We start from the raw sequence: 26,207 nt of genomic DNA, 5'->3' as shown, positions 1-26,207 counted from the left end.
TAGTTAAGCATTGCTTCTGTCAATAACTCTATCTTTCCTGCACACATTATAAATCTTCCAATAACTCAAAGTGCATTAACCCTCACTTAACTGGTACTTTTAAAATAAACATTTGCAGGAAGTGGTAAGTTGCACTGACTGTAGCTTAATAGATATAAAAAAAACTGCAAAGTGACAAAGACGTGCACCTGCATTAAAGGGTGGTCTAAAAGCAATCTAATGAAACTGACGAGTTATTTTCACTAAAGAGTGATTATATAATAAAAAATAAAAAAACACTAACTAATTTACTTTGATGAATCACTTCATTTAAATTGAGTATTTTGTTTGCTTTTATTTTTTTGGGGTGATGAAGTCTTAACATACGATAACAGACATTAAAGCTTCATTCTAAAACCTCATTAGAAGCTTGAAATGTAAAAAAAATAAAAATACATTTGGTACAATATGATGCTAGGAGGGTCAAAACAAGTTTTTACCATGTGATCCGGTCTAAAAGATTCTCATACACTTTGTGCCTCCCTTGTCTGTCTGCAGTGTATTCTGTACCAGCCTAAGTTCTGGGCTGTAGAAGTCACAGCACTTTGCCTCAGGACCAAACTGGAGAAAGGGAATTCCCGATGTGTCGAGAGAGCCATGATGCAAACGCAGGTAAGGAGATGTGTTGGGGGATGCATTTATATTTTACCTTAAGAGTACTGGAAACATTTTTTTACATGTAAAGATTCACAATCTGCCTTTTTCTAATGAAGAATTAAAGGTATTTTTCTATAAAAGGCAGGTAAACTTAACCATTCATGGAAATGTAAAGGTAGACAAACTCCAGACAGTGCTTTAAACTGTATAACAGTCCCTCTCAGGGAATTCTTTACTGGATATGTGTTACATATGCCCACTAAAATGGAACCGGCATGTTGGAGTCAGACTTTGAGTTGCTTCTCACCAGTTGCCAGTCTTGCAAGGGTACAAACAAAATAGCAGTAACACCTGAGATGCTATAAGCTATGCTAGCTAAACTATATGCTTATAACCATAAGCAGGAACATGAACAACCTCAGACACCTGTTAAGGGCAGAGGGAGGGCAGCTACCGTGAATCAGCCAGTGAAAACACTGTGATAGAGAATTTATTTGTTTCACCCGCTATATATATATATATATATATATAGATATATAGATATAGAGATTCCCCTGTCCAGAATATTAGGACTGTGGCTTCAAGCTTTAGCTGTATGAGTCATCTTATCTGCATGTGTGGATGTCTTATTTAAAAAGAGCTGCAAATCTAGACCTGGCTCTGAATGTTATTTTGGATGTTGATCAATAACGGCCGTGAAAGACTTAATACAGACGTCATTAGGGGATAATGAAAAGCTGGTGAAGAAGTTATGGGACTCAAACCCCTGGCTGGAAGATGGCAGTTGCTATACTCATGTTGAAATAAATGAATATAACATGGCTTGTTCTTCTGTTTTTTTACTCGAAAGTTTCAGGCTTGAGGCTATGGACTCAGAGTACAATTGGAAGCACTTAATGTAATTTTCTTAGAAGTACTTTATGTAGTTGGAGTGCTTTTCCTATAAAAGGTTCAATAATTGAAACACATTCCATTCTCCTCGTTTCTATACCAACAGAAAATATCATGTACGATGAAATACACTATAAATCAACATAATGCCATATATAGTATGCTTTAACTAATGGTTAATCACAATATCTGTGTATTTCAGCGCTATTAGGTGACTAAGGTAATCTTCAGTTTTAAGAATTTCTAACCAGCTTGGCACAAAGTTGTTAAAAGTTGTATGTGTCAAAACTAATTTTAGGTTTTGAACATTTTCTGAGCCAAATGTGAAAAACACAACACTTGATCTGATCAGCCTTCAAACGTATCGATGTTTTACTCGGACTGGTCTTCCTGAATTTATTTAATGACTTACCTGAACCTTGGGCAAGTCCACCACATTGCATTGTTTTAACGCAGGATTGTTTTTAGTGTGAACAGTAGTAATCTCCAGAATAGCCTTGTATTCACTGCTGGTTTGACTATTTGACACATCAGTCTCTACATTTTTTTTAATGAGATGATTTACCTTTTATTTGAATCTGTAGAAAAGCTGAAAACTGAGATTAGAAATGTGGCTATTAACCCAATATATAGAAAACTGGTATATTTCTTGGATGATTTTTCAGTTATAGGGTTTAGTTATCAACAGTGTATATTCCTTGTCTAGTCCCACATTGTATGTTCTACACAGCCCTCCCTGACTTTGGGATATCACTTTGTGGACAAATTAACAAAATGATAACAGACCCAGGTGCAGAATATCATCTTCTGTTTTCCTCTTCCAGGCAATAGTGGACCATTTTGAAGATAAGAACTGTCCCGTGACCGAGCGGCTCAAGGGGTTCTACTTCTGCCAAGCCCCCCCAAGATGGGAAGTCCAGGTAGCAAACACTTTACTTTGAAAAACACATTCCATATTTGAATGATTTTTATTATAGGACTCAATTAACTTTTCTGTGAAGATGGGTTGCAGCTAACCTAAATAAGCTTCATTCAATGTATATGACATAAATTATTCATATAATAAGAGTAGTAAGCAGAATAATGATGGAAAAAAAATGAAGACTACTAATAATAACAGCAGCAATGAATATAGAAGAATTATTCTAATGATAAGAGCAGTAATGGTATAGAGAATAGTAATAGTAATCTGACTAATAATAATAATAATAATGGTAGTAGCAGTGGGTGTCAGCCGGGTCACAGCAGGAGACAGGACGAAACCTGCGAGGCGAAAAAGCACAAGGACTCCGGGGAAGAAGCAAAGTCAGTAATGTGCATAAATAGGACATGTATACATAAAGATGGAGGGAGAGAAGAGGAGAGAGGAGCTCAATGTATCCTAGGTAGTCCCCCAGCAGTCTAGGCATATAGCAGCATATCTAAGGGCTGGACCAAGGCGAACCTGAACCAGCCCTAACTATAAAGCTGAGCCAGTCCAACTATAAACCTGAGCAAGCCCTAACTCTAAGCGCTATCAAAAAAGAAAGTCTTAAGCCTGCTCTTAAAAGTGGTGAGTGTGTCTGCCCCCCGGACTGAAATTGGAACCTGGTTCCACAGAAGAGGAGCCTGATAACCATTGAGGATGATGGGAATGTCATTCGCTAAGCAAGTATTTGAGCATTAACAAAATTATTGAAATGACTGACTAAACATTTGTCTGTTCCAAATTCTATGGCGTAACACCAACAATTCCAATGTCATGGTTGCTTTGGAGGAAAAGTCAGGTGATCAACAATGTCATTAGGATACATCATCTGGAAACCATGCATGTCTGTACAGAATTTTAAGTCAATCCCTTTTGTAGATGTAGAACTATTCGCTGGGTAAGTTAAACTTTGACAATGTCTTTAGAACATATTTTCTTGGAACCATGACGTTTGGCCAAAAAAATTGTAGCAATTCATCTTGTAGATGTTTAGAAATTCACTGGATAACTGAAAACTTTGACTTGGTGGTGTCAATAGGGAAACAAGTTATTTGGGTATTCAGTGAGGGGAAAAGTCATAAGAATCATCCTCTTGAATACTAAATTTCATGTCAAACCATTTTAGCCATTTCACTAAAAAAACGTAGTTAGCTAATGCTCTCTTACTGGTGCTCTTTCTGCTCTGCCTCAACGTGGAGAAAACCAAAGCATGACGCTTTGCCCATTTCATTTGGAAAAAGACAGTATGTTCTGCCTGTTACTGTGTAAGTAATTACTGTTGGGTCAATTACAGTCTGTCTGACTTGCTTTCAGTTAGAAAATGTTAATTTTTCAGTTATTAGTTTTGCAGAGGGTGACAACTCTGAGGGAGTGGGATATGGGTATCACAGGAACCACCAAAAAACTGCACTAATGACATGGTGTGACACATTTGCTGAACCAACAAGCATCATAAGATGTTTGAAGACAAACATTAGACACTCTTAACACTCCCATGATAGGAGGCAGAATAGAATTGGAAAAACAGTTAGTAGAATAAGCAATAATATGGTAATATAATATAGATTTAGACTTGTCCAAGAGATTGTAAGAGGAGTGTTGGAGAAGGGGAGGATCAGTGGGGGAGGAGACATCACCCAGGTGGCATCTAATAACTGCAATAAAGCTGGAATTGAAGAGTTTATATTGCGGCCTGAGGACTTGAAAGCGGGTTGAGGCAGATGATTGCAGCAGGTGCTGTGATGCATTTCTCCCACACTGGGGAACCATGGCCTGCATGTGACAAAGCACCGGAGGCCTATTTATGGTTGGAGTTGGGGTTCTGTTTTTTCTGTGTCATAATTTGATTTTATGAAAAACTATTCCATTTTAATGCCTTTGGAGTGAAGGCATTTATATAAGTTATGCACTACTTTTGGTTTTGCACATTTCAGGCGTATAACTACACATCACATAGTGAAGTATATGTTACATCACTGCTGACCAGGCAACACTCATCAGTGGTATGAAAGACAACTTTCAAACATACAGTACAGGTCAGTATTTCATAGTCAATACTTTAAGACACCAGTGTTGTGATTTCAGGGAAGACAAGGTTGGTCCAGACTGTAATATCTCAACAAGTATAAGATGGATTGTAATGAAATTTTGTATAGACTTTCATGTCCCCCTCAGGATGAATTGTAATTAATTTGGCGATCAATGATTTATGACCAGATACCTGGAAACTGATGATTTTCCATCATCATTCTAAGCCGTATGCTTAACATGCATGCTTACACGCTTAACTAAGATGGTGAACAAGGTAAACAATATCTGTGCTAAACATCAGTATGTTATCATTTTTACTGTGCACATGTTGACAACACTGCATAGCCTCTCAGTCTTGTTCTCTCCTGCTCTACAGAAACAGCTGGCCACCCTACTGACGGACCTCGGCTGTACCAGTTCAGCTCTGCTCATTTATGAAAAGCTAGAGCTCTGGGAAGATGTAGTAATCTGCTATGAGAGGCTGGGCCAACATGGCAAGGTACACACACACACACACACACACACACACACACACACACACACACACACACACACACACACACACACACACACACACACACAAAGGTCCCCAAGCAGACAACATACACCACTACAAAAAGTGTATATGCTGTAGCGTTGTTGCTGGTAGCAGATTTAATAAATAAGTAATTAATATCAGGATATGTAACTAGTTTAAATAACTCAATTATTATTAAGAAACCCTTAAATTAGTATAAAAGAACGATGGTACTCGAACTTACCACCATTAGTTTACCCAACAGAATTTGACATAGAACTTAAGATGGACGCCACCCTATTTTGGAAAAATAGGGAAAACTTCAAAATGTGATATTAATCAATTAATCAGAATAATGAACCACAACTAATGAAAAGGACTGAATGTGACCAGGTAGAATCAGTGACTCATATCATTGACCGATAGATTAACTTCGTCGATTGACGTTTTACATTAAAATTTAGTTTGACTGATTTAGGCACCGTTCAGCAGCGAGAGAGAGAGTTTGAGAAGCACCAGGGAAGATTCTGAAGCATCTTTATATTAGTTTAAGTTAAATCTAATTTAGATCTTTTGGTCTAAGATATTTATATCTAAGATTATTTTATAACGTGACTTAAATTTACTTGGCCTAGGAGCATCAAACTCGTTTACATCTGTGAATGGTATTGTTTCACCTGACGCCTCTGATGGACAGATTGGAGGTAAAGCTGCATGGAATGGCGGCTGTTCCTCTGAAGGTCTCTGCATCTGGTTGGATGATTGTAATTTGTTGAATCACACTCTTCCATCTCTCGCTCAGTGGCAGTTGATTCAGCTTTCTCTGATATCTTCGTAATCTGGTGTCTTCTTCGTTGAGGTTCGGCTTGAACTGTTCTTCCTCGTCTTCATCTCTCTCAGCACGAGGATGAGTTGTCTCTTCACCCCCCTTTGTAGCAGCAGGGGTCAAAAGGGCATCTTTGCCAGTTTAAGAGTGTGTTCCTCTCAATAGTTGCTGGAATTAATCTTCAGCACGTTGGTGCATCTCAGGTCAGAGCTGCATAGCACATTAGACGGCACAGGAGGGCCGTACTGGCCGGAACTGAATACCAGAGAAGAGGCAGAACCGGCAGAACCACGAGGGAGCGATCCATAACTTTATAAACTCAGATGTTTTAATACAGATTATAAAATATAGGAATTTACTATGACTAGAACTAAAATATCAAGTAAAGGTTTCTTTAACTTGTTTATTATAATTGGATGCTTCTCTTTGTCCTCAGGAATGTGAATGCTCATAAAACCCAGAAAGGTGTGGTCATAAAACATGGAGTCACCCCAAGAGTTACCCCAAGTCGTATCTTCAGATAGTCCAGGCACAGTGTAATAACAGAGGTCTACCACTTAGTGCCCTTATAGGTCATGAGAGAAGTTCCTGAAGGAAGTTGATAGCTCATTGACACTGAGATTTATAATGTCTTGGTTGATTTCCGCTACAATGCCATGCATAATAAGGTAGGGAAGCACTGCCTGTGCCACGGTCAACACTATGTCAGCCCTGTGTAGAGAAAAAAAGGGGATGAGGGATGTTACAGAGAATAAGAGCCCACATCCGTTAAGCGCCAGCGCATTGTGGACAGCACAGAGGCAGCTTTTGAAGGTTGGATGAAGGTCTGACCGGACACTCAGTTGCCTCATTTTAGGTGGCACTCACTGGTAAACCTGCTTAACAAGCAAATGCCTAAACAGCCAATTAATGTATAAAAACAGCAACTCAGTGTATAAATGCATGCAGACATGGTAAGAGTTTAAGTTCAGACCAAACATGAAAATGTGATCTGGTTGACTTTGACCGTGGTAAGTACCAGTCTCCTGGGAGTTTACAGAGAGTTTTGCTAAAAACAAACAGTGAAAGAGTCTTGTTAATAAGAGAGGCCAGAAGTGAATAACCAGATGGGTTCTAGCTGACAGGAATGCTACTGATAGCTTATATAACCATGGTTTATCACCATTATTATATCATTATGAGGAGGATCTTGATGTATTTATCTACCATCCCAGTTCACAACGGTGTCAGCCAAGGACATTGTTCTGCTAATGTAGAGGGAACAAAACTCCTGCTGAAGCGAGCAGTGTAATTTTTTTTATTTGCTTCATCTTGCTCCATGAAAAATGCCAAACATGCAGATCAAACACAAGAATAACATGATTTGCTTATGTGATGTATATGAACCTGTCACATGATCATCCCACAAAATATCTCTGGAATATCTCTCTCGTGACCATTATAAACCATATTATGTTTATTGGCACTGGCTAGTTAACGAGACTATGAAACTGGACACCATCAATTCTGAATAATGTTTTATAACCCTAATCGCCACTGCGCAGAATTGGATTTTTTTATGCATTGTATTTTCATTAACATTGATATGCACAGCATATCGTGTGTGTTTTTTTTTATGCGGTCAGCATAAAATACATGCATTACATGGCTATGAGGCACTATAGTATGTTTTAGTATTCATATAGGCCAGTACACAACTGGCTAAGCAGCTTCCTATGCTTGGATACTAACACACTCATTAAATCAACTTTGGAGAAACCAGCAAGAATAAGCTACCTTTTGAAACACCAGCCCAGTGTTGACACCACTTTTTTTCAATGAAAGAAGCTAGCAGCACTACTTCCAAAAGTTGTTTAATCTAGCGAGTAAGTCACCAAGACGTCAACACTGACAGCCCGTCCCTTCAGGCCCCCATCCCAAAGACCTTCCCCCAAAATGATCATGATGAATGTTACAACGAACATGGCCGTTGTTAGTACTCACAGCTGGTAGGTGGACAGGGAGGTAGCCCATCCAATCATTTCATTTGGGCCAGATGAAATGTTTGGATTTATGACAGTCCTGCAACAGCCACAGATAAAGGGTTATTTCAATTATTTATTTTATCTCAGAGCATTTATATATTGATTGCTTTTGAATGTTAAAAAAAAATAACAAAAAAGGTTTCTAAATGACATGACCTACCCTGAAGACTTGCAAACATCACGTATGTGGAGCCTGATCACTGACCTGAATGTCTACCTCATCCTGGCTGTCCAGAACCCTCAGTGGGACTCCTACATGCTGCCAGGCCTCCATTACTCAATTACAGCCTGCTCTCAGATTGGATTACCCAGGTCTTTTTGCCTAATAATAACACTCCCTTTCTCCCCTCGTAAATCATGTACTGTTGTAGTCCCAGCCAATAGTCCATGTTATGTAGTTGCCGGGATCCAAAATAACAAGGCAGTCCATTTGCCTGGAGTTGTTTTGTCTCTGTTCAATGCTGCTCCTCTTTATTTGACTAGACTATGACTCGTCACCTCTTTTCTGTAATTTTAGGGACATTTTATCTTAAAGAAATGCAATGTAGCTTTTCTTACATCCCTAACACACAATCCCCAAAAGGTTAATATTTCCATATTGATTTCTGTTTGCTACTGTACTTTTATTTGTTAGGCTTTTTTTTGGTTACATGATTCCTTTTTTAAAATTGGGACCCTTTTTTATCAAAAGACAAGGGAAATTGGGGGGAAAATATGATATTTTAAAAATAGATAATGGAAATGTTTTTGTTTGTATCTGGATCTGCATTAAGATTAGGATATATAGAAATATATAATCATGTGAGTCATGTGCTTTGCATTTTTACAGTGGTTCATGAGAAAAGGAAAAAATGTAAAGGAAAAAAATCATAAACTAATCACTTGCTTCTTCTCTACTTGCTGGCTATCCAACTTTTTGTTACATCCTGCTAACTAAGCAGGGAGAGAAACCGAAAACCCACTTGTGTTCTGATGAGGTCACGCCGTAGGCGTTCCCAATGTGAGACACAAAACGAATGCTATGAAAGAGAACTATAGAAAGACAGCATTTGCCTTACAAAATAATCCACCAGTGTTTGGTTTCAAAACATCACATTGCTGGATGACGTTACGTTTGATTCCAGCAAAAGTTCTGCTTGGTTCAATTGTTTATCGGGGCAACCCTGCGTTGTTTTGCTCCAAGGATCATTCCAGCACGGTAACCTCTCGTGGATTGGTGCTTCAGAGCCATCATGTCCATCAGCCAATTATCAATACTGAAACGCTCTGGTTTGCCTTGCTTCTAGTTCATTGCAGTAATTCACTTTGATATAAAGGAAACAAATAGCCCAACCTCGATACACACATTTTTTTCATTTTTGGTGTCTAATCCAAAATGCTCCCTCACATCCATTGATTGTCTTTGTCTGTTCATTATTGCTCCCTATTCTCTGTTTTATATCAATGTTTGCTTTGCGTAACTGAACGGGCGGCTGACCCAGCTGGAGCACAAGACGTGGCCCGTTATGCTTAACCCGAGGTCCACTGCTTGTTTCTGTGTCATGTTCCAGCTGTACAGTGGCTACGTCAAATCTCCATCACATTTATGGCGTCCGTTTAATGCAATTCACAGGACTTGTTTTGCCAACGCTTTGTGTGATGACAACAGATATTTTGTGGCTGTACTTTGGCCTAGATAATTATCCGCAGCACGCTTTCTGCATTTCATCTTGGTTGTGTATCTGTTCTTGATCATGTATAGCAGAATGAAAACTGTAGCATTCCCCAATCATTCAATTCGATAACAAACAATGTGCATCATTGAATGTTACTTTTATGCCAAATGCATTAAGACAACATTGGAAGTTACACACAATGAACTTTGAATTTAGACAGATTTAATATAGAATGTGATTTCTTGTTTGAATGGTAGTTTGAATTTCAAATACACAGTAATGGCCCTAATAGTTGTGTTTGTTCCTGTAACTTTTATTTTAGCAGCTGCGCCAACAGTACCATGACAGCGTGTGGTTTATTATCTTCTGTGTACACGCTGTAATACAAGCTTTGTGTACTATCTTTAATAGCAGAATGTAGTTTTTGCCAGGAGGGATAGCCGTGACTCTGACAGTAGGATTCAGCAGAGGAATGTAGTGAAACTAAGGCTCCTTTCAGTGGTTAGACCGCCACACTTGACAATCTAGATCAAGATACAGGGATTTGAAAAGAGAAAATGATCTGTTCCACCTTCACAACAGTGTGAGCCTCAACTCGTCCAAGAGCAATCCAAAGCGTGTCGTGGCATGGTGAGGTGCACCAAGTGCAAATGTCCACAGGTTATGTGACAGCTGGTAACATAATCCCTGTCTTAATTAGTTTTTCTGACAAACTTTGTTACCAAATCACCTCTGTTGTTTTACACCTCATTTTTTCCACTTCTCTGTCTTTGTTGTTCATGTTCTTTCATTACTCATCACCTGTTTCACTTTATTCTGTTACTACTAGATCACTGTCACTGCCTCACAATTAGTTTTACGTCTTTCCCTTCGTCCCTTTCTTCATTCTATTCTGATATCCTTCTGCTTCCAATGAATGTCTCCGTCCTCATCCGTCTCCTCCTCCCCTCTGACCTTCCGTTTCCTTTCCCAACTGTTTGCTTCAGGCTGAGGAGATTGTTCGCAGAGAGTTGGAGAAGAAGGAGAGGCCCAGTCTGTACTGCCTACTGGGAGACATATTGAGGGACCACCAGTACTACGACCTGGCGTGGGAGCTTTCAGGGCGACGCAGTGCCAGAGCAATGCGCTCCAAAGCCTTGCTGCACCTCCGCAGCAAGGAGTTCCAGAAGTGTGTGGACTGCTTTGAGCAGTCGCTCAAAATCAACACCATGCAGGTACAATAAAGCACTGAAGTGAAACTTGAAATTGTACTTCCAAAACTACTGAGATTCTGGTTAAGTGAATAGGAATTCAGAGAAAAAAAAAATCCATTAAATGATTGCTCACTTATAATTAATTTACTACTGGAAACCTCATATTCCACATATGAAAAACTCTACGCTTCTCTAGACAATTTTTTCCTCGTTTACCTTAACACTTAGCCACACATATGCATTTTGTTGGCCCAATCACAAATCTGACAATTTTGTTTTTTTGCATGCAATTAAGGGCCAGACCTACTACTGGTAGTGCGCCCGAAGCTGCTTGGCAATGGCTTTTAAATCATAAATTCAGAGTAATTTGAGGTTCCATTATCACAGGGACAAACCATGAAGATGCTATTTCCAAAGACGACTTACCACCCTCTGAGATAGTTTGAGCAATTGGATTTCAATTTCCTTGAATGATTGTTGGTTGCCTTTACACTTTTACACCTTTTTGAGAAGACCCATAGTCTTAGTAGGATTAAAGTAGTCCGTTACTTTTGCTGGTAAACAGCTTTTAGAATGCTTAATAAAAAAATATATCTTTGCATAGATCTTATACAGGGATTCACCTGTTTAGATTCACCCCATATATGTTATGTGTGCAGCTCGGTGTGTGGTTTTCTCTTGGTTGTGCCTACCTTGCCCTGGAGGGCTATGAGGGAGCTGCCAAGGCTTTCCGGAGGTGTGTGGGACTCGAGCCAGATGTAAGTACCTACACACACGCACAATGTCAGTAACTACATCATAATTTGGAAAAGGACAAGTTTGTGCATTTCTCCATGCACAAACTTGTCCTTTTCCAAATTATGATGTACTGCACAGGTGACTGCACTTAATGTCATCTTAGGCAACATTATACTTCACTCTCTGACAATATGTACTGGAAGGAATTCATGTAGAATAGCCGTCCTTTTTTCATGTAACACTCTTCATCCTTCATTCACAGTCCTTGTCTAGATTACACACACACACACACACATTACACACACACACACACACACACACACACACACACACACACACACACACACACACACACACACACACAGCCACGCAGCAGAATCTATTATTGTTATTATTTTTTTATTTATTATTATTCATATTTGTTTTATTATCTACAACTTTCCTAAATATCTCCCTCCCTCTTTTTCCCTTCTTAACCCCCTCCACTTTTTAGAATGCAGAAGCATGGAGCAACCTCTCTACAGCCCACATTCGCCTAAAAAACAAGTGAGTATAAGTATGAGAAAATATAACTAGAGAAAATATCCCTAGAGAAAACAAAGTAATGAACGGAACAATCTTAGATCTACTCACATCATGAAAGTTCATCAACTAAACAATCCAGACAAATAATTCATCACATTTTAAACATTTCCAACAGAAATAACTAATAGAGAGCAAAGAAAAGAATTTAAAAGGGACTAAACTCTGTCTTAATGAGCCTATGCAGAACTAAACTTGTTTTTTAAGCTCTAAACTACACAATAAGACTTGTACCATTGAGATATGATACTGTGATGAAGCACATCAATGCTGGTGTTAATACTAACATTTCTTTCCAATTGTATAAAAATCTGTATTTCAGGGGTTTAAAATAGCTCGACACGCCATCTACTGTTTTAAATCAGTCCTACAGAGTGTACTGCTCGGGACTAATCTGAATCATGAATTTTATTTAAAAATAGGAGCAACTCACACATCCAGCCAGTTCGGTTGTGTCAACAAAGCAAGGAGAAGCTGTGATAACAACACACAGAGACAGTTCGTAATGTCGTATAATGCTCCTTTAGCAATTTACTTTACACATTAGAGAGGCTGCTTTTATTCATTTTAAATGTTTTCGAGTGCAGTAATGAAATATAGGAAGTTGTTAACCTCGGACATTTAAGCTGAAAATCTAACTGTAGTTGTTAACCTCGGAAATTCAGTTAATTCATATTTAACTTGTTCACGATGTATAATTTCATCCACCCACCATTATTAATCAGAATTTTCATCTTAACAATATAACTTTAGTCAGTTCATCTCTAACAACCATGGAGTCTCCTTCCCCATCCCATCTCAGCCCTGTGGCCCATTTTTTAGCATTTTTCAAAATGCTCTCAGACCTTGGTGTGCTCTTAGACTTTAATGACCAGTTTCCTCACTAAATAGGTTAACGCTGCAAAGTTCTGTACTCGATCTTGAAAGATAGCAGACAAAATAAAAAGGAAGCCAACCTGGTGGGGGACAAGCATTGAGGGTCAACTCTTCCACGGTACCAGGGTAACTCCACAGCTTTTTTTCCTTGCTCAGCCCAAGCACCTTAAGGTGCGGATTGGCACTAATCAGTAAAAACATGCATAAACTTGCACACACACACACACACACACACACACACACACACACATAAATATGTCAAAGTCTCTGGTCTGAGAAACAGAATTTAAACCGATAAACCCTAAATATAAGGTAATCACAGTTATATATGAGACAGACAAAGTGACATTTGTCCTTAAAGCCTGATTTCTTTATGGCTCTGGTTCTGGATAGACGCTGTGATTGTTTTCTGGCATAGATGGCTGTGAGAGTACAGAGGTACACACTGAATCCTCTGGATCTTTGAGCCTTTGTTTACAGGTTAACAGACTCAAGTGCTTTCAGGCCTGAAATTAAAATGCATGGAAGTAAAGCTTCTATTAATACCTGGTTAGCACCACTGCAGATTCAGCAGAAACACTGTTCTACTTTTACCTCACCTTTGTGTGTGTCTATCTTCTTAGTCAACCATTCCCTCACCAGATGTTTAAAATGAATTCTACTGTATCTGTTGGTAGTATATTTGTCACATTAATGTTTTTGTGAGTTCATTCACTGCTTACTCTTCTCTTCTTTTGCTCTTTAATTTCCTGCCTGTCCCTTTCATTGGCAGAAACAAAGCCTTTTGTACGCTGCAGGAAGCCCTGAAGTGTAACTACGAACAATGGCAGATCTGGGAGAACTTTCTCGTTGTGAGCACTGATATCGGGGAGTTTGCTGAAGCTATCAAGGCCTACCACCGGCTGATGGACCTCAGGGAAACCTACAAGGACATCCAGGTAAAGGACTGCACTTAATGTCATCTTAGGCAACATTATACTTCACTCTGACAATATGTACTGGAAGGAATTCATGTATGATACAGTTGGCATAGTGAATCAAGTCTGCAGTTTTTCTTACATCTAAGCAACAGCTGATGTTTTGTCTTGTTCCTACTTTCATGAAATTGTTCTTGACACCAAAACCTGGAGGGCCTCACAGGAATGGAGGTCTTTATGAAAGTGAAAGGAGGGGGAACAGGGAGCACATGTTAAGATTTACGAAATAATTTACAATCATCATTACGGAATTCTTTTTATTGCCCACAAGGCTTAAGTTTTTTTACATGGGCAAGTAAAATCACTTGTTAGAGAAAAAAATAATTGAACACGTTTAGGCTCATACATCCTTCACAAATTCAGATAATATAACACATTCACACCCAGACACACATTGGTTTGGTTGTTTTTCTCTTAGGCTTTTATGCCACAGTACTGTACCTGGTAACCTAACTGCTAACCGTTCGTAATGCTCTATTCAGTCACAAAAGCTCTTCGAGCTAGCCGTCTTGCTACCTAACAGCCTAACAGCCTAACAGCCTATGCCTACCAGCTTGCTAACTGACAGTTGGCAAGCTGGGAGACTCGAAACATACTCAAATGCAAAGCGAGCGTCACATGATGGACAGACATAGCTGAAGGTGTCACTAGGCTTGTTTTTGGTAGAAAACCTGTGATCAGAACTATGCAAAGACTTTAACATGTTAAAACAATGATCATAAGAGGAAAGATTGTTGCAAGCTAAACTCCCTCCAAAATGACATATCTATTATGGATATTCATGTAATTAGGATCCAGAATGTTTGTTTTGACAAGATGTCCTGAACAAATCCTGGATCATATCAGTATCTGCCAAAATAAAGCTGATCCAAATTCAAACCTTTCTTTACAGCCTTACAGTGTTGCAGCGCTGCTCTCCTTTACAACAGCTGGGCTCTACAGTGACAGCATTCTGCTGCATATCCATATTAGAGTGTGAGAATGTGAAAAAGTATTTGGCTGCAGTGGTGGGAGTGACTTCTGAAACTGAGGTTGGCATAATGCACGGATTCATTAAGCCTAATCTACTTATCATTCGCAAAAGGCAGTTTCCAAAATATTTAGGAAGCATTTCTGATTTTTTGTTGTCACTTTCACAGGTTAAAATGACAAACATCGCTGGTGGCAGGTCGTATCAGCTATCACTAATGAACTTTTATTCAGTTGATGGCGGACCAATATTGAAGTAGTGTGTTCTCTTGTTAAAGTGCTCTCTGCACGCGGCTGTCTGTAATCAAGCCAAATAACTTTTTGTGAACCTCTACTCTGTGACATAACTGTGCAATAGCTAGTGGTCTGAGTGTTTTGAGTAGTTCCCACAACTCCAACAGAGTGAAACATCTTCTTCAGCTGATTGTGTCACATCAATTTCAGGAATCACATTCTCGACTAAATCTTTTAGTCTTATCAATGATTTAAATTGATGACCCCAACAGAAAGGCATCATCTGCAAAGAGCAGAGAGGGAATTTTGAGGTCCCCAGACCAGACCATTGTAAAGATAATAAGCTAACTAGAAATGATCTTGTACGTTAGAAGGGAAGAAGTTTACTGTGCTTGCTTTTGTAAATTCACCATATGTGTGAAAAGTGTTTTAGCTTATGCCCTACTACATTGCAGATGACAACTATTTGTCATCACTTTTGTACAAAAGACTTTAGATTTTATTTGAATTTGAAAAGGATAAAACTGGGTACATGTTTTGGTTCAATTTCAAAAAAGGATGGATAATATCAAAGTGGTTCAAGTTATAAGAGTGTCGCTGTGAAAAAGAAGTCTTTCCAGCAACTCATGACTAAAGTCTACTCCGCGATGCTTTTTAGTGTAGCACTTCCTTGAGCTTTGTGAAGGGAAGAATCTGTGATTTTCTCTTCTGGAAGAAAGCTTTGTTGAAAAAAAGTTCAGGTTCCAAATTGAAGAAAATAATATTTTCTTAGTGATGGTTGTGATGAGCATTTCATGCAGTGGGAAGAAAAGACATACACACACTGGTATCTACAACTTTTCTGCTATGCATCACATTTCTAACATGACTAACACACGTTTGTCTGAGTCGACCAACATTAACATCCAAATTCAACATTCAAATTACCTGAAAAAGTAAAATTCCCACTTTGCTGTTACTTAGTTGCTATCGTAATAACAAAAGATCAAAAGAGTGTGTTTGTGTGTATGTGTGAGAGTGGGGAAGGGGGACATTCATGTATACACTCTGTTCACTTTCTAATACATTTTCCTACACCCAGCATGTAAAATCCAGCCCAAAGACAAACTAATTGTTTTTCTTTCCTGTAGTGCATCATAATCTTTTTTCATAGTAGCCACATGCAGATTAATTTACAACAACTAAAGGAAGCTTCCTAAAGCACACCTCAGTAATTGCACACCCACCAACACATTTTAAGTGGAAAATTGACCATCGGCTTTGAATAAACAAACAAACCAAAACATCCAGAGGTAGCATGATTAATTCTCTGCTGCAGCCCTGTATTAATTTTAGTCTTGTAACTTTGAGCAATCAAATTTAAAGAAGTTATCTTTCAGCTCTGTGGGACTGGTTGAAATCACAACTGTGACTCTGAATTACATCCTCTGTTCTACAAAGACCCAAACTACCTCAAAGTTTCTCTTTTGGTGTTTCCGCCAACTTTTCACCCAGCATGTTCATTTATGCTGGTTGTGCCACCATCAGTTGCATCAATCAGGCAGCAAGATGTGAAAAGGTCAGCAGCAGCCTCCATCTTATTGTCTAAGTAGATCACTTAGTAAATGGAATTTGTTTTCCTTCATTTTTTAATTTTCCTTTCACGTCACAAACGCATAACATTACACATTAAAACAGAATGCTTGGAGTGCATATGGTTGGTTTTAGAACACTGTTAAGATTTCTACAGTGGTTCACCAACCAGCATTCCCAGCAGTCGTACATCACCAAGCTTTTGGCACAACCTTTTTCATAAAGAAGAATAGGGGAAATTTTTGTGCCACTTTTGATATAACCAGGCCTTGAAAGCGCAGCAGCTGTTTACTGTCCACAGTAAGAAGGTGTTGAACTGAGCAAACAACACACGCATGTGTGTCACAACAATCATTTTCAAGCTAACCTAGCAGACAGTGAACATTGACCATCCAATGACATAAGTTTTTTAAAATGTCTTTCTGGACCTGAGAACACTGCGGCGCAGTTTTACTAACCATTCCAATGTTGGATATAAGTGTTTATTTATTCTAAAATGTGGATGTTTTTCTTTGTACTGCAGCTTCAGTTAGATCTACCACTGCCCCCTCTCACCTTCCTTCCTCAGTGAAACAAGCCTGTCAAAATGTCACATAAAAGTAGTCTCATTACTTCAAATGATTATTCCATTTTTACCGTTCTATTTTTACTAACGTCCATCTTGCACCTTTCAATTGTGTTTTGCATATATAGTGGTGACACTTCTCAGTCACATTTTTAGAAGCCTTGTTCTTTTTTATTTTTTCTTCCCTGTGGTTGTTTTTAGCCCAGGGCCCGAGCATGAGAGTTGGTTCAGTCATGGAGGGAGACATGACAGGGACCACCGTGAATTTCTCTCTATGTAATTTGTAGAGGGCTGTTGGCAGAAGCGCTTTGACTGGATTTCGAAGGAGCTGAGGGCCACATGGCTTAGCTTTATGCCTCATGGGGTTAAATAGGATACACCAGAACCTTACAGTCACTCACACACTCATTTACACAAAGGCAATATACACAAAATCTCTTGAGTTTTTTTTCCTCTTTTCCATTGTTGCAATCTAAAAATAAACTTCAAAATGAGCTTCATAGAAAGTTTTAGCCTGTCATTTGTCTAATTTATCTTTGTCTCAACAGAGATATACTTTCCAACTTAATTTCACATTTAACTGGATCCAGCAGGAATTTGAGAAAGTTTTTCATCACCCAATGTCACTTTTCACCAAATAGACTGACATCATAGATACTCAGGGAGATATTACATTGTGTGAGTTGGTTTTCGCAAATATGCCTTTGGCTGACTCTGCAGAGACAATATAGAAAAGGTAAGTAAAGGTCTTTGAGGGATCAGTTTCTGGATGCCTGTGTGTTCAGGTTCAAATATAAATAAATTTGTAGAAACTCCTACCGGCATCTTACATGATGTCTAACATGAATTGACAGAGTTAGTGTGCCTTTCAGTTGATCTACCTTAATTGTCACTTCAGTGACAATGTCATTTCTTCAGTCACTGACGTGGATGGACTGGTAAATCTTGCCTTCCAACTTGGCTCCCTCTTCACCACAACGGTCTGGTACAACGCCTGCATCACTGCTGACACTGCACCGAACCGGCCCTGTCCATCTTGTGCTCCATTTTACCCTCACGCATGAACAGAACGCCAAGATACTTGAACTCCCTCGCTTGAGGGCAGTAACTCACTCCCAACCTGAAGATCGCAATCCAGCTGTAGAGAACCATGGCCTCAGACCCAGAGTTACTGACTCTCATCCTGATCGCTCACACTAACACCCTTGTCCCAGACAGGTCACTCTCCACCCCCAGGCTACACCTTGAGATTCTGTCCAATCACGAAGAGGGCAGGATCTCTGCAAATACAGACACTATCGCACACTGGGGTCATAAGTGATGGTTGAGAGGGATACATTTTTCTATCAATCTCAACATTGTTTTACAAGAAATCTTAACGTATACCTTTTTTAAAAAATGTTTTGTTCATAGTTTTTGTAAACAAATTAACGTTGCTTTGTATCATATAATAAATGATATATTGTTGAAATGAAAGCACGTGTTAAATTTTTACTTGATTTGACCTGAATGATTGAGGTTTAACCAGAAACATTACAGCTCAACTCAAAGAGAGCAGGGTGAGTTTTTGGCCTCATGTGTATCATTACTAGATAACTGTGGCATAATTACTATAAACATTGGAGACCATGACAGTGATTATTTGCAGTTTGAGGCCTATGGCATCATGACTGTGTGAAGTGTTTGTAAAAAATGAATCCACATTTCCCATAGACATATTTGCTTTTCATCCTGCTGCTCCTTTATTGGTTTCTTTGGCAGTCCTGAGGATTGTGCTTCATGAACTTCATGATTTGGGATTTATCTTTGAAAACAAATCTGAAGTGATTTATGTATAATTTATTCCCCTGGCAGATTGTGCAGATCCTGGTCAGAGCAGTTGTCGAAAACCTGACGGACAGGCAGGGTGGGCAGGCGGAAACTCTCCGGTCGCAACTGAAGGAGCTGCTGGGGCGGATCAGCTCCCGCCACAGTAGTGACTGTGAGATATGGCAGCAGTACGCTCTGCTGTACGGAGACGGCCACAGCGCCAACCCAGATGACAATGAAAAGGTTGGAGCTAATTATACTATTAAAATGTTCTGACCTGCAATGATTGAATTTGTTTTAACCAAGTTGTTTCAAATGCTGCTTGAGATGAAGTCAGCAAAGCAATTAATAATTATATTTGACTTCTTTGTAGCCCCCTAATAAGATGCTGGTGTTTATGGTGTGGTTTTTCAGGCGCTACAGTTCCTGTCTAAGGCCCATCGCTGCAAAGTTCAGGCTGTTGGTTGGGAGAAAGAACCTGATCTCTTCAAGGAGGTGATCAAAAGAGCCATCAATATGGGTGAAGGTGAGAGCAACACCCAGTTGTAGAAACATAAACTGTTGTGTTTTATTCCAGGGCACCAGATCTTTTGATACCCTGATACTGAGTCTCACTTTGCCATGACTAAACCTTTGATGAATACTTTTTGACTTAAGAGTGGTAACAGGATACGAGATGATGATCCCAAAAGTCTTATTAACAGGAAGTCCTGCTTACCTCGTATTGCTAAAATAGTGTAATGATGCAGATTTGACAGGGTGAAAGCTTACATTGAAAGCAGTCCTTTATTTCCTTACCACAGTAACTTTTTGAATATTGGACTTTTTAAAATTTTACCAACATAATCAACATAAAGTTGCCACTTTAGTGTTTGTATTCCAAGTCCTTTTTTTATACTGCAGTAACTCCAGTACATCCTCCAGTAAACCACAGACCTGCGGCTTTATTCATGTCAGTTTAACTTTGTTTGAAATTCGCTGCAATGTAGTAAAGCTTTATCCAGCAGCGCACTGAACTGGCCAATCAAATATGGGCAACCACACATTCCTAGTGCTGTACTTTTTATGTGAGTGTTATAATGTTGGATTTGCACTGCACGCCCCCTTAATGTAGGCGGGTTCTTAGCTGAACGTCATAACGATGCAGTGTGAAACTGCCGTGACATCATCTTCAACGCAACACAAACACAATGTGCTCTCTCACTGGATCCTTTCATAAAAACCAAAAAGAGAAATGTCTGCCACTTGTCAGTTGACCATGACAATGATCTTGCATGGTGCCATTTTTTTAAATCTGGGTCGAGTGAATACAAAAGTTGCAGTTGCCAATGATTGTAGCTTTGCTATTTAAAAATTGAGAGTGGAAAGAAAATTGATGATTGACACTTTTGGATAAAGGAATATTGACCTTTAACGGCTCAACTCTCAGTCTATAAGCATTACGTGAATATAAGCCACTGTGTAATTAAGTATACCGTGATAAGTGTCTCAGTATCCCTGGAATACACATTCCAATCAGCTCCACTGACACAATTGCGTGTGTTGGTGCTGCATCAACACAGTCTACAAGACTCCAAAGAAAAGAAAGCAAAGGGCAGATACAGCAGAGCAGGAGGGAAGTGCCATCATCACTTTTAGAGGCTCAGCTTAGGCAGAGACAGGCAACAGCTAGTTTTCCTTTTATTTTGGACTGACCTGTTGAACGTTCAGATACAAATACTTAAGCAGTATGACATATTCTGGTCTGCACCAGGTGCTGACATATAAAGCTATCATCAAGCTTATGAGGGGCCCCGGTTATATGACATACAAGATAAAGCAGTTCTACTGAAATATAGTTCACTGAAGACAAAATAAGTGAATTAGTGGATAAATCCATCCACAGAAAATGAAAATTGACAGATTTGGACAACTTTGGGTTTTGGACTGTTGGTCTGACCAAAAAGCAATCTGCAGCCTTTGGCAACTTTTTCATAATGAATTATAATAATGTAAGTATGTTAGGGGTATAATACCCATCCTTCACAACCTTTTTGGGATGTACGGAACAATTGATGCAGATAAAGAGTCCTAACACATTCAGATTTCCCATTTATTATAATCATAATCTAAGTTAATGAATGGAGTCTCTGTTGTCCGTCATGGATTTTCTCAACAACTGTTCATCCCATCGGCCCGAAACGTTTTGAACAGGCTCTGAAGTAGTACCATCTAAACACGCAGGAAAGTGAAATCCAGGACAAAACACAACAGAGACAAACGGATCCAACAAGCTTGATTAATTCTCTTTATCTATCTCTGTTTCTCAGTGACCATCAGTTGCTGTAAGAAGAAAAGTAATCCAGCAGAGGCTCTTCAGATGCTCTCCTCCACCCGCATCAGCCTCAAGAGTCTGGCCACCAAAGCTAAGGTACAAACCCCCCTTTATCTGCACAACAGGCGACAGCAGGGTGCTCACATAGACCATCCACAAACATTTTACTGGTCCACATCATTAAAGTAGTCTAAACATGTAAATTAAGACAAATGGTGGAAATGCAGATTTACAAGCATACAACACCCAGGTCATCCAGGGTGGAACCATGACTATTATTAGAGTGGATTTAAGACATACGGTTTTAGGCATACAACCTTTTTTTTTGTTGATTTCTCTAAACAAAGCAGCGGTTCTACTCCGAGCTCCCTCCGGATGTCTGAGCTCCTCACCCTCTCTCTAAGGCTGAGCCCAGCCACCCTCCGAAAGAAACTCATTTCGGGCCGCTTGTAACTGCAATCTCATTCTTTCGGCCACTACCCAAAGCTCATGACCATAGGTCAGGGTCGAAAACTTAGATGGACTGGTAAATCGAGAGCTTCACCTTCCGGCTCAGCTCCGTCTTCACCACAACAGTCCGGTACAACGCCTGCATCGATGCTGACGCTGCACCGAAGTACATCCTCTGCTGAGCATTTTTTTATGATGTAGCTGGTGTTCAGCTCCCACTTGAGGTCCTGGGTTATGGTCAAGCCGAAGAAGCAGAAGGAGTCCACGGCGTCGACGAGGGAGTCACACAGGGTGATTGGGGCGGGTGGGAGCTCTAAGTTGTTCAATCCGCACCAGGTCACCAGATGGTCAATCTCCCACCTGTAGGCGGACTCATCCCCTGAGATGAGTCCAGACTCAACTTCCAACATGTAATCTGATTCCATAGAGCCATTGCAAAAACGGCCCCTTAAAAAAAAAAAAAAAAAAAAAAAAAAATGGTCCGTCATTGGAACCTCCCTACACCCATTGTGCCCCATAAAACCAAACACATAATTAAAGTTGTGCACGTCCGTGACTTAGTGAGTGTGCAACTTTGTCTGTCCAAGGCCAATATTTCATTCTTCTGCAGCAAACTGCACAATATTTTGAGTGGCCAGTTATGGCTGCGTGCTCAAGGAAAGGACGTGGTTGCGGTGACTCACACTTTCTCAGAACACCTTTTATAGTCTTATACTATAACTGACTGCCTGGTAATTCCTCATTCACTGCTCCTAACCTGTCTCCAGCCAGTGGAAGGGGGCGAGGAAACAGTTTGCACACTGTTATGGTTTTGGATGGGGTGTTTGGCTAACAGCTAGCAGAACTAACAGAATACACACTGCTGTATCTCGCCGCCACTCAGCTGCTGCTAGGTGGGCCGGTAGCTTGGTGACTTGACCTTCTTGTTTTGGCATAATTGAATGAAGTGTATTAAAAGACGACTTCGAGCCCAGCGCTTGTTCATGAGAGGCTCCACAGCAGGTAGTATTCAGTCAGTCACACATAACAGCAGAGGTCGTTGCAGACACAAGTGGTGGAGATCTGCTTTCTACTGAGTGCACCTTTCTAGTTCTATTTGTATTTCAGATTTATGATTAAAGTAACTTGACAAAACATTATTTTGAATACCCAGTCATCAGAATTTTTACATATTACTATCTGCCTCTTAAGTCCACTCTCAGAATCAATGAATGAATGACAACAGCATATTGAGGCATGAAATTTGCTTCTCTGCACATCTAAATACTTTTCTGTAAATCAGCCAAATACTACCAATGTTAACAATGTATTATATCAAAATTTCATCTTTTTTCCACTGTATTAATTTGTTCCAGCAAATGCACACAGATGTGGCGACGGGCGAGATCCATGCCGAGCTGCAGGACGGTGTCGCTGCTCTGGAACAACTCATCACAGAGCTGCAGGAGCTGAGTGGGAAGCTGCGTGACTAATCACAGTGACGGTTATCTAAAGACCAATCACAGACAGACGGACACTCGGCTGCAGTCATTAGCCTTGTCCTGTATGAGTTTTACATGTGACGACTGAGAGTAACAATAGTTAACATTAGAAATGGAAGTCCAAAGGTCTCATTTTGTAATTGTGATGTTTTTATACCTCTATATCCACATTGAAATGTAAACAATGACTGTAAGGCAGCAAATAGTGAAATTATTAAAATTGTCAAAGCTTGCCTTTTTTTTTTACTGTTGCATTGCCAAAAGAAAATAATTTTGATCATAAAAATACTTTTCTTTGTTACAAGATGAGCTTGAGAAACGTACCAGTTATGGAGTTGGTGTAAATGTTAAAGTGTTCTATATGCTTACAGTGTAGAAAAAGAGGCTATATTACTTTACTTCTGCATTCAGACTTCTGACCCTCTGAGTTAATGTCTGCTATATTTTACAAGTTCTGTTGTCATCATTGCATTTGTTTGATATTTAATTTAGTTTTTGCTCACCGTCATGGTTTAATTTCCAACCTTTCTGCAGTGATGCAGAAGTGTACTCCGGTGTGACTTAGTACAATTTGACCTTCACTTTTGGTTTTAGTTACGATCTGTGCCATCGGTGTGGGAATGATTAGATTAGAATCTGATGTGCAGACGGTGCCATCAGTGTATGAAAGTGTGTGTGAATGCATGAATGTTGACATGGAGTGTAATGTGCTTTGAGCGGTTTGAAGACTAGACAGCAGTTTACCATAACCAAGTGTACCAAAGTTAATTTCTGTCAAAAATGCAGCAGTCATGAGACTTTCAACCAGAGAGGAAAGAGAAAAAAATGTTAATATAAGGTTCGCAATTTTTCAAGTGTGTCTTTAAACAACAGTCAGGTGCCGATATGCATATTGAAAGAGAAGCATATTGAGATCCCCTCTTAACCGGCTTCCAAAAAAAGAATCCTCGTTTTGTGAAAAAAAAAGGAAGTAAGGATGGTGTGAGAAGATTTCAGACCTTAAAACAGAATCTTTGACTGTTTTTTGAACTGCTATATCTATTGTTAAGTTTAGGAAATGAAAGGGCAATTGTTAAAACATTGGAATGCTGACTCCTGGAAACAGCAGCATAGTCTCGTCAAGCCAAGATCATTTTTTATTTATATTGCCCAATATCACAAATCACTTTTTTTTTTTCTTAAGAGGTTTTACAATCTGTACAACATATGACTCAATCTGTCCTTGACTTTCAATAAGGGATAAAAACCTTATTAAATTAAACTTAGGAGGGATTCCTCTCCCTAGACAGACAGACATGCATAGATGTTTGTTTTACAGTAAACACAATCCAATTAACAAACAAGGAAATTGAAATGTAAACATATGAAGAAAGGGATCCAGGATGAAGGTGGAAATGGATGTCGCACGCCCATGCTTTGTTTACCTATTCCTAGTCCACCTATGAGGATGCCGCTTCTGTAACTTCTCTCTGTTGTCGTTTGTGGTTTGTTGATACTTCAGTAGCTTCTCTTGCTAAGTTGGAGATATTGTAAATGTCACAAATTCACAATATCCCTGAATTGAAATACAAGTTTGAACAACATGATTAAACACAGCTTTGGCAAAATTTCCACAACTTCCTTTGCCAATGATGTCAAATTTTTGGACACTCCGTTCCATTTCAGCACCAACTCCCCTTTGTGTGCTCAGCTATTAAAAATAGCATTGATGCTCTGAGAGATCATTTCCTGAGAGATGATGAGTGCACACACACACACACACACACACACACACACACACACACACACACACACACACACCAAAAGTCAAAGGCCAGCTCATCCTGCTTCCCTGCAGTTAGTGCAGGGAGGATCCTACAATCTTCCTTCCAATTTATTTCCTCAGCCAGCAGGAAGTGACCTTGACATTGCTCAGGGTTTTTATCTCAATGGAGCTTGTGTTTGATTTTGACGGGAATATTTCATCACAGCACACGGGGCCTTTGCTTAGAAGGGAAGGCCTATTGTGACAGACTGATAAAGATGGAAAGGACTTGTTCAAGATCCGGACACATAAATGCTTTAATGAAAGCCACTGTTCATGGATGCTATTGGCTGTTATCGTGAGGGATTGGAATGCTACAGCAATGTGTAACATACAGGCACTGCATGTTGAATGGATAGTATTACTTAAAGGCACTGGTTAGTGTTTTCTCATTGCTTATCTGTCTTTCATGCTATATGACGTAACATAGTATGCTAGGGGGCATTACATTCACATTTCCATCAACACCAGTGATGGAATAAAAATAGACCAAAAATAATGACCCATTTCAGGCCCTATATCATTCATTCATCACCTTATATCACAGGGTCAGTCAAAAGTGGTGACCAATGTTCTAAATGGGAATATAGATTACCCAAAATGCTGTTTCTAGATAAACAAATTGGACTGATTTGATGCAATTGTGATCACCCAGAGGAGAGCTTTGATAGAAGCAAACACAAGTTTGCTTGTTCTGCTCCAAAATCACAGAATTCCTGGTATTCCTCATTGGTTTATAACTGAAGCACTGACGTCACTGCTCACAAAACTAACATTTCATCACATTTAAGTGAACTAGGGAGAGATACTATTTTAGTTTGGACTGATTCTCATGTAAGGGTTGTTTCATGAAGATTTCATTTTTTTTAATTGAACATAGATCAGAATTATGTTCCATTTAGAACACTTCCATTAGTGGGATCTGATCTATATGTTCAACATTTGTTGGAATTTTTTGATGAAGCCTTATCACATCAGGCCTTTTAATGGATTCAATTTTATTTTTGTTAAAGACTAACTGTGGACTTAAATGTGTTTTTTTGTTTATGTTTTACACTTTCTGTAGATGATTACAATGAAACATGTATCAATATAA

At 39.3% G+C, this 26,207-nt stretch overlaps 1 protein-coding gene across 1 annotated transcript in view; it reads left to right on the top strand.

Moving 5' to 3' along the window:
* Positions 1 to 25,002, top strand: part of ttc27 (tetratricopeptide repeat domain 27) — a 47,505-nt gene extending 22,503 nt beyond the window's left edge. The window contains exons 10-20 of the mRNA XM_054600581.1: positions 538 to 651; positions 2,352 to 2,447; positions 4,902 to 5,024; positions 10,534 to 10,761; positions 11,400 to 11,498; positions 11,972 to 12,024; positions 13,709 to 13,874; positions 19,108 to 19,305; positions 19,477 to 19,588; positions 21,372 to 21,472; positions 23,182 to 25,002. Coding sequence (XP_054456556.1) covers positions 538 to 651; positions 2,352 to 2,447; positions 4,902 to 5,024; positions 10,534 to 10,761; positions 11,400 to 11,498; positions 11,972 to 12,024; positions 13,709 to 13,874; positions 19,108 to 19,305; positions 19,477 to 19,588; positions 21,372 to 21,472; positions 23,182 to 23,298 — 1,407 coding nt within the window. The 3' untranslated portion in view covers positions 23,299 to 25,002. The remainder of the gene's footprint in view (positions 1 to 537; positions 652 to 2,351; positions 2,448 to 4,901; positions 5,025 to 10,533; positions 10,762 to 11,399; positions 11,499 to 11,971; positions 12,025 to 13,708; positions 13,875 to 19,107; positions 19,306 to 19,476; positions 19,589 to 21,371; positions 21,473 to 23,181) is intronic.
* Positions 25,003 to 26,207: the final 1,205 nt, after the last annotated feature.

Source organism: Anoplopoma fimbria, chromosome 6 (assembly GCF_027596085.1).
Source record: "Anoplopoma fimbria isolate UVic2021 breed Golden Eagle Sablefish chromosome 6, Afim_UVic_2022, whole genome shotgun sequence".
Lineage (NCBI taxonomy): Eukaryota > Metazoa > Chordata > Actinopteri > Perciformes > Anoplopomatidae > Anoplopoma > Anoplopoma fimbria.
The sequence above is the reverse complement of the archived record's forward strand: the minus strand, read 5'-3'. Positions and strand labels throughout refer to the sequence as shown.